Here is a 17,981-nt window from a genome sequence, read left to right as displayed (position 1 = left end):
AGAATGGAGTTCCAACTTTTTAGGACTAAAATATCAGAATGTCCTTACCTTTGCTTGATTCAGACCGGTTCTTATATAGAGAACCTTGGAGCAATTATTTGGTTTAGTAACTTCCCCAAGATTCGTGGAAATTAGGAATTCCGGAAATAACTTCCTCAACGGCTATAGAAGTTGCAACCGCTAATGGAAGTTACATACTTAGGAGAAATTGGTGGCGATGAGCACTGGTTTTTAACTACTCCAGAATTTGCCAAGTGTTATGTAATCGTCCGTATTGTGTTGTCGAACTGTCGTCCATTGTCAGATACTAGTACCCTTGGTACTCCAAATTTGCACACAATACTCTTCCAAATGAAATTTTGACATTCTGCTGTGTAATCTTCGCTAAGGGTTCAGCTTCCACCCACTTAGTAAAATAATCTATTCCTACCACTAAAAACTTTATTTGTCTAGTTCCAGTTGGAAAGGGGCCTAATATATCCAAATCCCATTGTGCAAATGGCCAAGGGGCCATTATTGGAGTGAGATACTCTAACGGCTGCCTAGGAACATTACTGAAATGTTGACATTGATTACATACCCTGACATATGCCTTAGCATCAGCTTGGATGGTTGGCCAATAGTATCCTGCACGGACGACCTTGTGGCCAAGTGATCTAGCTCCTGAGTGATTACCAGATGCCCCTTCATGAACTTCCCTCAACACGTAATTTGCCTCGTCTGGAGCTAAACACCTTAGGTATGGCTGGGAAAAACCTCTTTTGTATAGTACCTCGTCCATAAGGATGTACCTTGCTGATTTAACTCTGAGTTTTCGGGCTTCGTCCTTCCCCTCTAGAAGCCTTATGTCCTTCAGGTATGATACTATCAGGGTCATCCAATTTTCCTCACCTTCTATTTGTAACACTTCTGGGAGGTCTATGCTTGGCATGTATTGTACTTTATCGAACTCTTCTTTTGCTTCGTTCGTGGAGGCTTCCTTTGCTAGAGTATCTGCTTTCATGTTCCCTTCCCTTGGGATTTGAACGAAATCAGCTTCTTTGAATTTCTTCATAAGGCGTACCACCTTCTTTAAATATCTTTTCATTTTGTCTTCTTTGGCTCCATATGTACCATTTACTTGGCCTATGACCAACTGAGAGTCTCCTAAGGCAAGTATTGAATCTGCTTCCACTGATTTAGCCAACTCCAACCCTTTAAGAAGGGTTTCATACTCCACTTCAATGTTAGTTGTTTGGTACTGCAAGCGAACCTTGTGCTTCATTTTATCTCCTTCTGGTGATTGTAAAACAACTCCTATACCTCCTGCATGCAGTGTAGATGATCCATCTACATGGACGACCCATTTTTTTATTGTCTGGTCATAACTTAAAGTGAACTCTGCAATGAAATATGCCAGAGCTTGAGCCTTTATTGCATTCCTCGGTTGGTACCGAATGTCAAACTCACTGAGCTCAACTGCCCATTGGATTAATCGTCCTACAGCTTCTAGTTTGTTCATTACCTTCTTGAGTGGATGGTCTGTTATAACATTGATGACATGAACTTGGAAGTAGTGTTTTAACTTCCTAGAAGCTATTATTAGTGCAATAACTAACTTCTCTATCAGTGAGTACCTTCCTTCTGCACCTCTCAGTGCTCGGCTAGTGTAATACACAGGCTTTTGCACCTTCTCTTCCTCCTTGATCAACGTTGAACTCACAGCATGTAGGGACACTGCTAAGTATAGATATAGTTCTTCTCCTAGTACGGATGGACTTAATAATGGACCCGTGGTAAGATAGTTCTTTAGATCTTGGAAGACCATTTGACACTCGTCTGTCCATTCGAATGCCTTCCTGAGAATTTTGAAAAAGGGCAAACACTTATCTATGGCTTTTGAAACAAACCTGTTCAAAGCTGCGACTCGTCCAGTAAGGGATTGGACTTCCTTGATGTTCTTCAGTGGTTCCATGTTCAATATTGCTTGGATTTTGTCTGAATTTGCTTCGATACCTCTCTGTGAAACCATGAATCCCAAAAACTTTCCTGACGATACTCCAAATGCGCATTTACTTGGGTTCAACTTCATCTTATATCACCTAAGTGTTTCAAAGGTTTCCTGAAGATCGTACAAATGGCTTCCCTCGTCCGAGCTCTTTACAAGCATGTCGTCAATGTACACTTCCACATTCCGTCTTATCTATGGATGGAACATGTGATTCACCAACCTTTGATAAGTCGCCCCAACATTCTTCAGACTGAAGGACCCTTATAACATAACAAACCTTGACTGGTAATAAAGAAAGTATTTTCTTGGTCAGCCTTGTCCATCTTCATTTGATTATATCCTGAGAAGGCATCCATGAAGCTTAACAGCTGATGACCGACTGTAGAATCAACCAATTGATCAATGCGTGGCAAAGAATAACTATCCTTAGGGCAAGCTTGTTCAAGTCAGTGAAGTCTACGCACATCCTCCACTTGCCATTTGCCTTCTTCACCATCACTACATTCACTAACCAATCCGGGTAATAGACTTCCCAGATAAACTGTTCTGTGGGTAGTTTCTGAACCTCTTCCTTAATAGCCTTATCTCATTTAGGACCGAACACCCTCTTCCTTTGACAAACAAGCTTAGAAAAGGGGAACAAATTCAATCAATGAGTAATTACACTTGGATCAATACCTGGCATGTCGTAATGACTCCATTCAAAAATATCGATACTATTCCTCAGAAACTGGACGAGGTCTTTTTTCGCCTTCTCCTTCATGCTCATTCCAATTCTAGTGAACTTCTCAGGATCACTTTCTTGTAATAAAACACCTTCCAATAATTCAGTAGATTCTGCGACAACTCTTCTCTCTTCTATACTCATAGTATGCACCTGCTCATCCAAAGCCAACATGGCTAGATAACATTCTCTGGCTACCAACTGATCTTCTTGTGCTTGTCCTATCCCGTATTCCGTCAGGAATTTAACTGATAGGTGATAGGTAGATGTTACTGCCTTCCAACTATTTAAGGTTGGCCTTCCAATGATGGCATTATATGAGAATGAACAATCCACCACAAGAAAATTCACTTCCTTAGTTATCTGCTGTGAGTTTGATCCCACCACTATAGGTAATGTAATGGTGCCTACGAGTTGCACTTTCATTCCTCTAAATCCTATCAGTGGTGAACATGTTGGACGAAGTTGATCTCATCCAATCCTCATCTGCTGGAAGGCGAGATAATACAATATATCTGCTGAGCTTCCATTATCCACCAACACCTTCCTGGTTGTGTAATCTGCAAAGAGTAGGGTAATGACAATTGCATCATTATGTGGATGATGGATTCTTTTAGCTTCCTCGTCCGTGAAAGAAATAGTTGGCTCATCTGTCTCCTTTTTCTTTGGGGATCATCCAGAAAGTTGGACGTTTTGCACCACTTTGTGATATGTCTTCATTGATCTGGAAGATTGTCCTGTAGAAGCACCTCTTATGATAACCCTTATCTCTCCAAGTGGGGGTTGTGATGATTCTTCTATCTTTCCCTTCAACTTCTCATATTTACGATCCCTTCCAACGAAGTGCCTCAATTTCCCTTGTCTAATGAGGTTCTCGATTTGCTGCTTCAAGTCAAAACACTTGTCCGTGTCATGCCCATGGTTTCTATGGAAGCGACAATATTTATTCTTATTGCGCTTGTTAGGATCTCCTTTCATCTTCTCTAGCCACTTCAAGGAAGGATCATCCTTGATTTGCATGAGCACCTGATCGAGTGGGGCATTTAAGGGTGTATAATTCTGATTCCTTGCTGAAGGACCCGCCTTCCTATTGTCTCGGTCTTTCTTATCTTCCGTTCATCCCTTCGTTGTACAAGACCCTTATTCAGAGTGACGAGTGGGGTTCGCTTCCATTCTTTCAGCTCTTTTCCTCTTCTTAGCGATGATTGCATCTTCTACGTTCATAAAGTTTTTGGTTGAATGGACGAGTTCAACTATGGACTGAGGTTCTTTCTCATAAAGCTTATGAATGAATAAATCCGAGTTAACCCCATTGTGGAAGGCTGCCAACAATAGCTTGTCGTCCACCTCATCCAATGTCAGTGCTTCCCTGTTGAAACGAGTGATGAAAGACCGCAGACTTTCATTCCCCCCTGTTCTATATTTAAAAGATTGGACGAGAATCGCTTGTGCCTTTGTCCTTCAATGAAGTTGTTGACGAACAACTTACTCAACTCTTCAAAAGAACTGACTGTGCTTGGAGGTATCTCGCTAAACCACATTCGTGCTGGTCCTTTAAGGGTGGTAGGGAAATTCCTACACATAATCTCGTCTGGTACTCCTTGAAGATGCATGGTTGTCTTGAAAGTAGCAATATGATCAAAAGGATCACGTGTTCCAACATTTGAATCCAAGGAAGGCATTTTGAACTTTGGAGGCAAGGGATGCGCATTGATGGAAGCCGTGAAAGGGGAATTTGTTCGGTGAACCAAATCCTCTACGGGATTTGCTCTTCTCATGTTCTCCTTCATCTCGTCCAAAACCTTCCTCATCTGATTCATCTCCTTCTCTAAATGTGGCATCCTTCGCGAAGTAGTGCCCCTTGGTTGAGTCTCAGGCTCAGCATTTCCCCCTCCATCTTCTTGACTCTCAACTTGTCCTTCAACATATCCTTCATGGCGCTGCCTCTCTATCTCCCTAGTCAACTCTTGGTTCTAACGAGTTAACTCCACCATGGCAACTGCCGTGGATTGTATATGTTGGATGGAAGGCGGTTGCATGACAGGCGCTGATTGGCGATCTCGGTTGGGATAACTAGAAGCATCCCTACTCTCTTGGTGGCCTGGGCTAGTGGCCCTTGATCTTATCCAAACCATACATCCTTTTGTCGGAGAAAGATAAACTGCCAAACTTGAAGTTTTCTCCTTCCCACAGACGGTGCCAACTAATGCTGAACAGAATCAGTAGGCTAAATGCTTCAGCTTCGATGGGCTGAAGGTTGTAGCAAAAGCCTGTAAGAATGAACACGCTATCAAAGGAGACCGAGGTAGACCGGCCTAACACCCTCCGATGGCTAAGTTAGTTTCTCACAAGAATAGAGTTCCAACTTTTTAGGAGTAAAATATCAGAATGTCCTTATCTTTGCTTGTATCAGACCAGTCCTTATATAGAGAACCTTGGAGCAGTTATTTGGTTTAGTAACTTTCCCAAGATTCGTGGAAATTAGGAATTCCAGAAATAACTTCCTCAATGGCTATAGAAGTTGCAACCGCTAATGGAAGTTACATACTTAGGAGAAATTGGTGGCGATGAACACGGGTTGATTAACCACTCCAGAATTTGCCAAGTGTTATGTGGTTGTCCATGTGCTTTGCCCATGGACGACTCTTTGTATATAGACTGATGTTGTGTGGTCGTCCATGCGCAATGATGTTGTGTGGTCGTCCATGCGCTTTGCACATGGACGACTCTTTCGTCCAGACGGCCTGAGGTTTATTTAGCTAATCAATACCCATGGACGATCCCTACAGACGAACCAGAGATGGTCAATTTTGCTATCACATCAATAATAACTTGCATTTAGATGCGTTTAATGAATTTTTTATGTCAGAAGTCAATGTACCTGTCATTTATTTCTGCACCATGTTTTTTTCTACAATAGTTGACATAATCTATTATGATTGATGTATAATAAAAGTTTTTTTTATAGACTAATGTAAAAATGATGTCTCCAACGACAACTTAATCTCAGGAAGTAGTGAAAAATATTGTAAAAAACAAAAGGGCTAAAATTATTGTTCTCATCCTTAAATTGTACATGAAATTAGATTTTCATCCCAAAACTTTCAAAATTTCTGTTCATTCTTGGTATTTTGCATTTCACTTTATGTCCTTTTGTCCACTCTGATTCATTTTTATCAATCCTGCTTCAATGCACAAATATGCCAAAAATGGCAAGATACCTGCGTCCAAAATAGGCATGTGTCAGATATGGGTACAAATGTGTCCAACATGTATTTGGTAGTAAATTTGTTATTATTATTATTCTAGGTACATCCTAGACACAGGAGAGGAAAAAAATGAAAAGAAAAGAAAACAACGAAGTCAAAGGATGTCGATCATAACATCTTTAGTTGAAGGATATCTGGATTAAAGGATCATTGCAACCTCTCTCTCTCTCTCTCTCTCTCTGATGAACAACATACTCTAAAGAGAGGAAGAGAAGCTGTGAGTGAGAATAAGAGAGGAAGAGAGGCTGAGTTCTCAAACAAGAGAAAGAGGATTGATGGGAGAGAGTAGAGAGAAAAGTAGAATAAAAAAGCATTATAAAAAAAGTTTAATGAATAAATGTTTTTTTTTTTTTTTTTTTGGTGATTTGGTGACATGCTAATTTGTAAGACATAAATAGTCTTCTTCTCCAAACTTCCTGCATTTATAGGCCATAGTTTAGTGGAGAGGTCATAATTACTTGCCAACGAGTGCGACCGGCGGTCCACTATTATCGATCGTAAGTGGGTGGTCAGGTAGGAGTGGGAAATTTTGAGGGTGGCGTTGGAACTTGGTTCCTGCCTCCACGATAGTCCTCGGGAGCGGCGGCTCTCCGGGGCGAGGCCGGGTAGGTACAGTGCAGGTCTTCCCGTGAGTCAAATATCTACTCCATGGAAAGGTGTAGCCGAGAAACGATGAAGAAGCAAGGCTCGGGCTTGCCGTACGTGTGGCCCGGGGGTGGGCTGCCGGGTATAAAGGGATTGGCCTCATGGGCCATATACCCAGGCCAGGGCCCAAGGCCCAATGTAGGATATGACGCGGGGGCCGTACAAGTATCATACCAGTTTCCATGATCATCCCTGAGACCCAGAATAGTATTCTTCTTTTTCCTTTCAGATGCTCTAAAGTGGAAAAATTTTGTGTTGCGATCCCCTTCCTTTAGCCACTGAACTCTTGACCTTTGATTCCAGTAAATCTCCTCACTGTCAAGGAGTTCATTTAAATCCTTCCTCAAACAATTTATTTGAGCCCTAAGACTACCATCAGAATCATGAAGAACAAGGGATTGAAGAGCTGTCCTTTTTGTTTGTATTTGTTTAGGAATATGGCCAAAGACAGAATGACTCCAACTTGAAAGATTCTCAGCACACTTTCTAAGGCTTAGGGTGAGCCCCTCGGGGGTACTTGTGTCTAGACAGGTATTCCAAACATCTTGAATAACTTCTTTACATTCCTCCCGGTGAGTCCACATTGCCTCGAAATGGAAACAGCGCCTCTGTGGAGGCTGCACCACTATAGTATTAGAAACAAGTAAGGCACAGTGATCAGAGGTGGAGTCAATGAGATGGTGTACTCTCGTATTCTGGAAATGGCTTCTCCAGTCATCCGTTGCAAGCGCCTGATCAAGACGCATATAAATCCTGTCAACCCCCTCTCTCATGTTAGACCATGTGAAATCCGAGCCATTATAACCCAGGTCCCCAAAATTACAGAGATTAATCACATTTCTGAAACCGTCCATTTGATTTTGGGACCTTTGAGCGCCCCCCTGTTTTTCACTCATTGAGACTATTTCATTAAAATCCCCCAAGCAAAGCCATGGGAGTTGGTACTGGTGATGGAGGGAAGTTAAAAGCTTCCATGATTCCTGTCTTTGGTACGTTTTCGGGTGACCATAAAAACCGGTGACTCTCCATTTAAAACCGGACTTATGCTTAGTGACAATGGCATCAATGTGATGAGGGCCATAGGTAACGATGTCAAGGGAAGTATCCTTTGTCCAAATCATTGCCAGACCACCACTCTAACCCTTGCTAGGAACAAAAAGGCAATTCAGGTGAGACATAGAACTTCTTTTCTTGTTCGATTCTCTTTTATTCAGTTTTGTCTATGCTAGGAAGACAATTTTGGGAGCCCAACGCTGCATAAATTCCCGCAGCACTCGAACTGTCCGGGGGTTCCTAAGCCCCCGGCAGTTCCATCCAAGGGCGATCATTGCTCCCGGCGGTGCTGCAAGGCAGCCACCGCCGATATAAATTCAGATGAAGAAGAGTTAGGGGGGGAGGGAGTAGTAAATAAACGTTTTTGAGCTCTGTTTTCTTCTAATTCTAACAATTCAAACGTACCTGGCCTTTTGGAACCCACTCCAACGTCTGAGTTAAGCATTTCTGTGTCAAAGGCCTGTGATTGATGTTGGGCCACTTGTCTAGCTATTTTCTTCAAGCTGGGCTTTTTCTTTTGTTTATTATCTTTTGTAGGGCCTTGCACAGGAGGAATGGCTACCCCTGCATTTACGGTCCAATTTTTGCCTTAGTGGGCTAGTAGCTTCATGGGCTTTTCCTTTAAACTCTTGCATATGGCCCACAATAGAACACTCGTCTAAACTGCCTTCCTTGGGAGCTAGAGAACTATGAGAAGTTTCCTTTCTTCCACAGTCACATGAAGTCCCTTTAGCTTCCTCCATAACTTTCAAATTCAAACTTTCGATCTTGTCCCATCCAACTTGAGTATCCGCCATCTGTAAGAGCATAGATGTCAGATTTTTTTCAGTGGAAACACCTTGGGCAGACCCCAAAGCCGGGTTTGTGTTTGACCCATTTGTTTCCCTGAGGCTGTCTAGCTCAGATGTGCCCATGGTGTTCGCAGAGGCGCCCATTCCCCCACCGTCAGTGCCCTCTGCTGTCGCCGTTTTGCCGCTGCTACTGGTGGTTCGGGATCTGCTCGATCCCCATTTTGAGTTCCACCCCGCTCTCATCCAGTCACCATATTGGGTTTCTGTCTCATGCCCAACCGCCGTATCTGAGCAATGCTTAACATCATGACTGATCCTACCACACCCAAAGCAAAGCGTAGGGATCCTCTCATACTTATAATAAACCCAATGTTTCCCATTCTCTGGACTTGAAACGAAGCCTCCTCTACGAAGAGGTTTATCCAGCTGAACATCAACTTTAATGCGCATATACTTTGCTTGATCGGACGGCCAAGATCGCTTATCCACCTCAAGAAATTTCCCTATTGTGCCTCCTATATCTTTGCCTACCTCCTCATTCATAAACTCAAAAGGAAGGCCCCATACCTGGACCCAGAAAGAAGAATGAGTGAAGTTAATGTTTGTTGAGGTAAGACCTACTCTCCAACGACATAAAAGAAGGAGATTGTCTTCAAAATTCCATGGGCCACTCTTTTCGACCCATTCCATCTGAAATCGAGAGTTGAACTTGAACTGCAAGATTCCGTTACCAACATCTACAATCCGTAGATCAGATCCCAATTTCCAAGCCGTTCGGAGAGTATTTTTGAGAGCACGGTTGTTCTGGTGGCTATCTGAAAGGAGCCTTCCAAAAAGGCTTAAAGAACATTCTTCAAGGAGATTGCTTTGGGTTGTACTTGTGACGCAGATTTCTTCTCCTTCTTCTCTGGTTAGTTTGAGTTTTTGGAGGCCATTTAGGACTGTTTCGTCCATGGTTGTGATGGGAAAAGATTTCTGCACCTAGAAAAGAGTCTGAAGAAAATGGGTAAGAAAGACCCTAGTGAAGGGAGGAAAGTCTCGTGACAAAAACGAGAGGAAAGGCTCCTACTAGGGAGAGTCTAAAAAAAAAAAAAAAAAGTTACTTACTGACAGTGACACAAATACAAATACAAATTTTCCCATATTGACCAAATAATAATGGGCAATGGAATCTAAATTTTTTGTTTTTTTTTTTTCTCTCAAAAAAATTCTTTCTTTCTTTCTTTCTATTTTTAGTGCAGTTTTTTTAATTAAAAAAATTAATTGTTAAAAATATATTTATTTTTCGAGTAAAATAAGTTTAGTTAAATTCAAGACTTTTCAACTAGTAATTGCAAATTAAACCTTAAACTCTCTCTCTCTCTCTCTCTCTCTCTCTCTCTCTCTCTTGATCGACGATTAAGGACCAAGTTGATCAATTTTGAAAAAAATTGAACCTAACTGTTATTAACCCAAACCTTAGAACTATTAAATGTATTTTACACTTATTTTTCTTACAAAATACTTGCAAACTAATATGATAATCAACAAAATACAATTAAAAAAAAAATGTGAATGATAATATGATATCATCTCAAGTTCTAAACAATATAAGAGCATTAGCCAAAAAAAAAAAATCTATTTTCACTACTTTATATATTTTAACATGTCGCTTTACAATATACCCTACATTACATTTCTTACTTTAGCACATCACCCATTGAAATAACATTTTTTTTTTTTTAAATCCTACCTTTAAAAAAGAAAAAAAAAAAAAAAAAAAAAAAAAAAAATAAGAGAAAGGTTGCAACGGAAGGAGTCAACGGGTTTGAAAGTGGTTGTGGGTCTGAGCACTGCAGGTTTTACTGGAGTGGCTTGATAACAAATGGCCATTGCTTTGCTTTGATTTAATTTGATTTGATTAGCACTCGCACACAACACAAATGGCGATAGAAATTATATATATGGAGATCGGAGGGAGAGAGCAACAGAGAGGTTTTAGGGTTTAACAGAAAGCGACAAGAAGCGTAGTTCACGATGACTGAAATGGCAGACCAAATAGGATTTATTAATATTTACTCTTTGCTATTAAGTTATTTACTGACGTTCATAAAAAAATATTAAAAAAAAAAAAAAAACAAGTTACTTACTGACAGTGACACAAATACAAATACAAATTTTCCCATATTGACCAAATAACAATGGGCAATGGAATCTAAATTTTTTTTTTTTTTTTCTCTCAAAAAAAAAAAATTCTTTCTTTCTTTCTTTCTATTTTTAGTGCAGTTTTTTTAATTAAAAAAATTAATTGTTAAAAATATATTTATTTTTCAGGTAAAATACGTTTAGTTAAATTCAAGACTTTTCAACCAATAATTCCAAATTAAACCTTAAACTCTCTCTCTCGATCGACGATTAATGACCAAGTTGATCAATTTTGAAAAAATTTGAATCTAACTGTTATTAACCCGAACCTTAGAACTATTAAATGTATTTTACACTAATTTTTCTTACAAAATACTTGCAAACTAATATGATAATCAACAAAATACAATTAAAAAAAAATGTGAATGGTAATATGATATCATCTCAAGTTCTAAACAATATAAGAGCATTAGCCCAAAAAAAAAATTCTATTTTCACTACTTTATATATTTTAACACGTTGCTTTACAATATACCCTACATTACATTTCTTACTTTAGCACATCACCCATTGAAATAACATTTTTTTTTTTAAATCCTACCTTTAAAAAAGAAAAAAAAAAAAAAAGCATGATCACCCCTCCCACAAGCACCAGCTAGACAACCACCACAACCCACATCCAAAACCATTCCACTAACCATTAAAACTACAGATATCGGACCACCGTTGACGATCCACAAACTACTGCTGCGAACCAACCAAAACCACAGAGATTAGACCACTACCGACAACCAAAAAATCCACAGCAACCAAAAAAAACACACACACAACCCAAAAAAAAAAAAAAAACACCACAACCACCACAAGAGAAAGAAACATGGCAAGATTAGCGACAGGTATTAGACAACAACATACTCTAGATAGAGGAAGAGAAGCTGAGAGTGAGAATAAGAGAGGAAGAGAGGCTGAGTTCTCAAACGAGAGAAAGAGGATTGATGGGAGAGAGTAGAGAGAAAAGTAGAATAAAAAAGCATTATAAAAAAAGTTTAATGAATAAATGTTTTTTTTTTTTTGTGATTGGTGATATGCTAATTTGTAAGACATAAATAGTAAAATTTATAGTATCTCTAGACAATAAAATACTATGAAAATGGTGAAAATAATGCTAGGAAAATTAAAAAATAGTGTGAGATTAGCGACAGGTATCAGACAACAACATACTCTAGAGAGAGGAAGAGAAGCTGAGAGTGAGAATAAGAGAGGAAGAGAGGCTGAGTTCTCAAACGAGAGAAAGAGGATTGATGGGAGAGAGTAGAGAGAAAAGTAGAATAAATAGACATAAATAGTAAAATTTATAGTATCTCTAGACAATAAAATACTATGAAAATGGTGAAAATAATGCTAGGAAAATTAAAAAATAGTGTGAGATTAGCGACAGGTATCAGACAACAACATACTCTAGAGAGAGGAAGAGAAGCTGAGAGTGAGAATAAGAGAGGAAGAGAGGCTGAGTTCTCAAACGAGAGAAAGAGGATTGATGGGAGAGAGTAGAGAGAAAAGTAGAATAAAAAAGCATTATAAAAAAAGTTTAATGAATAAATGCTTATTTATTTATTTATTTATTTTGTGATTGGTGACATGCTAATTTGTAAGACATAAATAATAAAATTTATAGTATCTCTAGACAATAAAATACTACGAAAATGGTGAAAATAATGATAGGAAAATTAAAAAATAGTGTGAAGTAGGTACAAAATGTGAGACAAGAAAAAAGCCATTTATAAGAATAGTGAAATGGATAAAAAGGTGATATGGTTTGGAGTTTGAGAAAGAAATTTTGTTTTCCTCTTTTTTTTCTATGTCAGAGTCACTTTCAACCAAGTGGTAATTATTTTTTAGTTTTTTCTCCACAATAGTGAGTAACTACTTAAGAGTTCATTTGGTTGGAAGGGTGGAAAAATGGGAGGATAGAAAATGGTGAAATGATGAAAAAGTAAAAGGATATAAAAGATTGTAATTTCTTTCCAAACTGGAGGGATGAAAAAAGTGTGTTTGTATAAATTTACTCATATACCCTTGTTAAAAAATTATGGTCAATTAAAACAAAAAAGTGACAAACAACCCAAAAAAAAAAAAATACCCAATTTATTAAAAAATGAAAATCATGTCTAGTTAAACAAAGAAAAAAAGAAAAAGAAGAAGAAGTCAACACCTAGGAAATCCAAAAAAAAAAGGAAGAAGAAGAAGAAGAAGAAGAAGAAGAATAAGAAGAAGAAGAAGGCAACGTCTAGCCCAATAAATGAAAAGAAAAAAAAAAATGGAGGCAACATTCCCAAGATAGCATAAAATAAAAAAATTGGACGAATTGGCCATATGCAAGTGCGCATGAGCATTTTTGTCTATTAGGTAGCCTCATTTTCTCCTTTCAGTTTTCTCTCCAATTTAGGAATAAAACTTTTTTATGGGCCAAGGGAGAAAACATCTACATTATATTTGGTTGGGTGGAATTTAGGAAGGATGGAAAATATAGGAAGGAAAATATGGTAGAAAACAGAGTTTTCCTCTATTTGGAAATAAAAAGAAAATAGGAATTGTGGAAAATCCGAGAGAAAATTTTCTCTCCTAAGCCCACAAATTTTTTCCTCCCAAATCGGCAGGAATAGCCATGAGAGAAAACTGCCTCATTGCACTTTTACGATAATACCCCGTTCTGGAATCAAGTAAAAAAAAAAAAAACAAAGAGAGAGTGCTGGAGAAAAAAAAGGAGAGAATGAGAGTTGTGCTAAGGAAGAAGATAAAAAAGAAGGGGGATAGGGATAAGGAAGGACAACATGTGGAGAAAAAAAAAAAAACAGAGAGAGCGCTGGAGAAAAAAAAAGGGAGAGAATGAGAGCTATGCTAAGGAAGAAGATAAAAAAGAAGAGGGATAGGGATAAGGAAGGACAACATGTGGAGGAGGAAGAAAAAAAAAACGTATGGATGAAATGAAAGTTGGGAAAAGGGGAAATAATATAATAAATAAAAAATTTTAATTGAGAAATGTTACCACAATATTTTCACAATAAATTTTAAGTAATAGACTGTTATTAGTTAATTATTGGTGAGTAAAAAAATAATTTCAATGGTGGGTTCAAATTAAAACTAGTAACAACTTTCCACATTAATTTTGTTGTGATAGTATTGCGAAAAATGTTGTGGACGTAACACTTTTCATTGAAAAATATAATTGTTGGTAAATTTTATATTATTTAATGAGTACAAGTAAATCTATTTCTTATCTATTATGTAACGAGGGTATAATAGTCAATTTATATAAACTACATTTTCTATCCTCTCACTTTTCTTTTCAACCAAACAAAAGAGTTTTCCACCCCTCCAACTAAACACATACGAAGGAAAACTAAATATTTTCTATCCTCCCACTTTTCCATCATCCCACTAATTTTTGATCCTCCCATTTTTCCACTCCTCCAACCAAACAGACCCCTATGCTCCCCCATTTATTTTCCTTCCTCCCCACCCAACCAAACACACTCCAAAAAGTTTTCCTTCCTATTTTCTCTTCAAAGTTTTTCATCAACCTTATTTCACCTCCAAACAAACACACCCTAAGACAAATACGTATACAAGGAAATTTTAAGAGGAGTCGAGGGGGTAGATACCCCCATCGCTCCGCTCCGGCTCTACCCCTGACTATCCAAGGGAATGGATCTAACATTGTTCAAAATTAATGTCTTTGTATCATCCCTTCCCCAATCCCTCTTTTCCCCCTATTTCTTCTGTTCTTCAGTGAGTGTTTTTTTTTTTTTTTTTGGCATGGTTAGAAGTTAGTGCTTGGTGTGTAGGACAGTTGTAATCCCACTAGTTAAAAACTTAAAAGGTGATAGAGGTGTAAATCATAAAATTATGAGGACACTATCTTTTGTGAGGGCTAATAAATATCTTTTGGTAACATTGTTGAATAAATCCATTGTACATTGTTGAATTGAAGAATTATTGATATGATTTTGGTAGATAGCAGGTGACAACTGCTGTAAGTCTTGAGAAATATTTTTCAGCAAGAACCTTTCCTTTACAAATCTGCTAGCTGGTGAACTCACAAAAAATTGGGGACTGTTTTTTCTCATGTCATGTCCAACCGTTATGTAAGATCTAGGAGTATGAGTGGTGCGTCCTAGGTGGCCAATAAAACCATGAAAAATTGGATTTAGCTGAATCTTATCCAGAATTGAGATCATTCCATTCTGCCTTAATTGATATGTTCAGATATAGGAACCCAAGAAACAGCCCTAAAAAAACACCAATTTTGAAAAAAAAAAAAAAAAAAAAGGATGCTATACATTCATTTACAAGCATCATCCAAGTGGCTAGGCAAGAATATTGTTGAACAATTAAGGACTAACCGAAATATGAAGTTGAAAGATGTGACAGCACATGTGTATAGTACTTTCAATATCCATATAAACAAGGGGCAGGCTCAACGAGCTAAGTTGAGGGCAAGTGAGGTATTGGAGGGGACATACAAGGAGCAATATGCACAGTTGGGTGATTATTGTGAGAAGTTGTACAAAACTAATCTCGGTAGTACTGCAGTACTTTCAGTTAACAGACCCCATCCAGAGTTGCAGCCATATTTTGAGAGATTTTATGTTTGCCTAGATGCTTGAAAGAGGGGATTTCTGAGTGCTTTGACCAACAACTTGTGTGAGAGTTTCAATGCATTAATCCTGGAATTTAGGGACAAACCTATCATCACCATGATTGAAGAAATTAGATGTTGTTTGATGGACAGATATGTTAAGATGAAGCAGCTGATTGCTAGATACAAGGGTCCTATATGCCCTAGAATACAACACAAGTTAGAAATAGAAAAGATAAATAGTAGACTGTAGGTTGCAGTATGGTGTGGGGATGAAAAGGTCTCTAGGTTTGAGGTGAGAAAAGCACCTAATAGATATGTTGTAGACATAGAACAACGTACATGCTCTTGTGGGTTATGGGATGTGTCTGGGATTCCCTGTGTTCATTCTATAGCTGCACTAGGATCCAAGGGTGAGCAAGTTGAGGATTATGTGCACCAATACTATAGGACAGAATCCTGAGCTGCTGCATGGGAGCCGTGTGTATATCCTACTAGTGGTAGTAACTTGTGGCCTCAAAGCAATAGAGATCCAATACTCCCTCCTCCACATAGGAGACAACCAGGCAGACCAAAAAAACTAAGGAAGAGAGAACGTGATGAGCCAAGAAACCCATACAAAATGCCAAGGACCAATACACAAATTAGATGCAGTCAGTGTGTGGTGTTGGGCCATAACAAGAGAAGATACAAAGACAATGAGGCATCAAACCAGCCAAGAAAGAAACCAGTGAGATTTATACTCAATGATTGTAATTAATTAGTTAATGTTTGTATTAAGTGATTATTGAAATTAGTGGGTTGGCTTGGTATATTTTTGACAGGTCAAGAAAAAAATGGAGCAACAAATGTAGCAAGTTCAAGTGGTCCAAAAACGTCACAGGTGAGATAGTAACAATTTCAAAGAAATTAAGTAGGTGTAAGGGATGTGGAAGAATCTACTAACATGCATAATTCATGTCTTAGGATGATAAATAATTCTTCTTATTGTTTACAGGTTAAAAAAATAAGCAGGAAGGGACCAAAAATAGGGAGCTCCTTATCACAGCCACAGCCACAGCCACAACCACAGCCACAACCACAGCCATATCCACCATTATATGCACATCCACAACCACAACTATAGGCTAGAGGCAACTCTGGAGTATCACTGGAGACAATGGTTGCAACAAGTCAGGGGTGTAGAACTAGGTTCGAGCAGTATTTTAGTACACAGTAGTGGGCAGTAGTGGGGGACAAGACGACTAAAATAGTATCCATTTTGTGTATGCAATGTCATACGAATTTTGTATTGTAGTGGCAATGACTTATTGTTTTGTGATGGTTGTATGGTTAATCGTGGATACTATCCATTGTAAGCAGGCAATGTTATGAATGAATAGGAATTATAACGTTGTCTTGAACAAAGAAATCCAGGGAATTATTAAATGCTCTTGAATATAAATTCTGGATTGAATTGCTGCTTTTTGAGATTTTGAACAATGTAATGTTCCAGAGACTTTGTAATGTTCCAACACATATTGCTGTTAAGCTAGCTTTATCTTCTTCTTGTTCTTTTTGTTTCAGTTATGACAATCTGCCCCCTCCCCTAAAATTAGCTTGTAATGCAGATTGTCCTGCTTTTCCATCTTAATTTAATACAATTGCAACTTATCAAAAATAAATAAATAAATAAAAGAAGAAGCACACACTGATCCATCAATATCACTAAATTCATAAATAATTCTTATATTGTGAAATTTTACAAGCCAATACCCATCACTTCCTTACAACTCATGTCAATTAATTGTACGTACATCCTATTACATGAAACAATCCCATTTTATACACCATTTTCCAGAATTTGGTTGCTGCCACAGTGCCACTTGATTCTCTAGAGCTGAATTTGATTATCTTTGTTGCACCTGCACATACTTTGCTGCTGCCACTTCATTCAATCTGAACATAAAATTAAGACAACATAAACAAGATTTTAGCCAAGAACAACGTAAAACCCAACCTTAAGAAAAACAAAAATGATGCTAAACTCTATATTAATTCCCAACGAAATTTAGTAACAAAACTGAATGGACACAATTATTCCAAACTCATGGAAGCTATCTACTGTAGCAACCACAAATGGTCCCAACCATTCCAAGCATTGACAAAAAGAAACATTTAATTCCAAATATGAAGAAAAGCTAGAATTTAACAACCTAGAAATCATGAACAAAAAACTAATAAAAACCTAGAAAATTTAACAACCCAGAATTGTATAGCACAACTAGTGAAAACCTGAATTTTTTTCATCAAAAAACTGCTAGCAACCCAACAAATAGCACAAAGAATAAATAGATCCTTTCTTTTTATCCTTTACATATATGTAGTTTGGATTAACCCACTATTTGGAATCTTAAACTAGTTGATTCATGGTGGTTACCTGATTCACAGCGGAGCAACCTATAATTTCACATCTCAATGCAAGCGGAGCTTTACGGTGGAGACTAACAGCAGATTGGAGTTGCTGGTTTGATTTCAATAGGAACTCTTCCGCCGATTGGAGTTGCCGATTTTAGGTGGTGGGTTTTCAATGCTTTGTGATTTGGGTTCCCACACGCATGACCATCACGGCGGAGTTCTGAACCCTATTTCATCTCCTCAATGTCAGCGACGGGAGGCTGATCGGTTGGGGTCTCAGCGAAGGGAGGCTGATAATGGGTGATTCAGAAGAGGAGGGAGTGAGGGTCAACTGAGAGAGTGAGGGGTA

General features: G+C 38.4%; 1 protein-coding gene across 1 annotated transcript; it reads right to left on the bottom strand.

The window, feature by feature from the left end:
* Window positions 1–307: 307 nt before the first annotated feature.
* LOC112012608 (uncharacterized) lies at window positions 308–2,071 on the bottom strand. Its single transcript, XM_024044984.2, has one exon. The coding sequence runs from the start codon at window positions 2,069–2,071 to the stop codon at window positions 308–310; it is 1,764 nt and encodes a 587-aa protein (XP_023900752.2).
* Between the last annotated feature and the right edge of the window lie 15,910 nt (window positions 2,072–17,981).

This window comes from Quercus suber, unplaced genomic scaffold (assembly GCF_002906115.3).
Source record: "Quercus suber isolate HL8 unplaced genomic scaffold, Cork oak 2.0 scaffold_505, whole genome shotgun sequence".
NCBI classification, from domain to species: domain Eukaryota; kingdom Viridiplantae; phylum Streptophyta; class Magnoliopsida; order Fagales; family Fagaceae; genus Quercus; species Quercus suber.
This window is presented reverse-complemented; position numbering and strand designations above follow the sequence as displayed.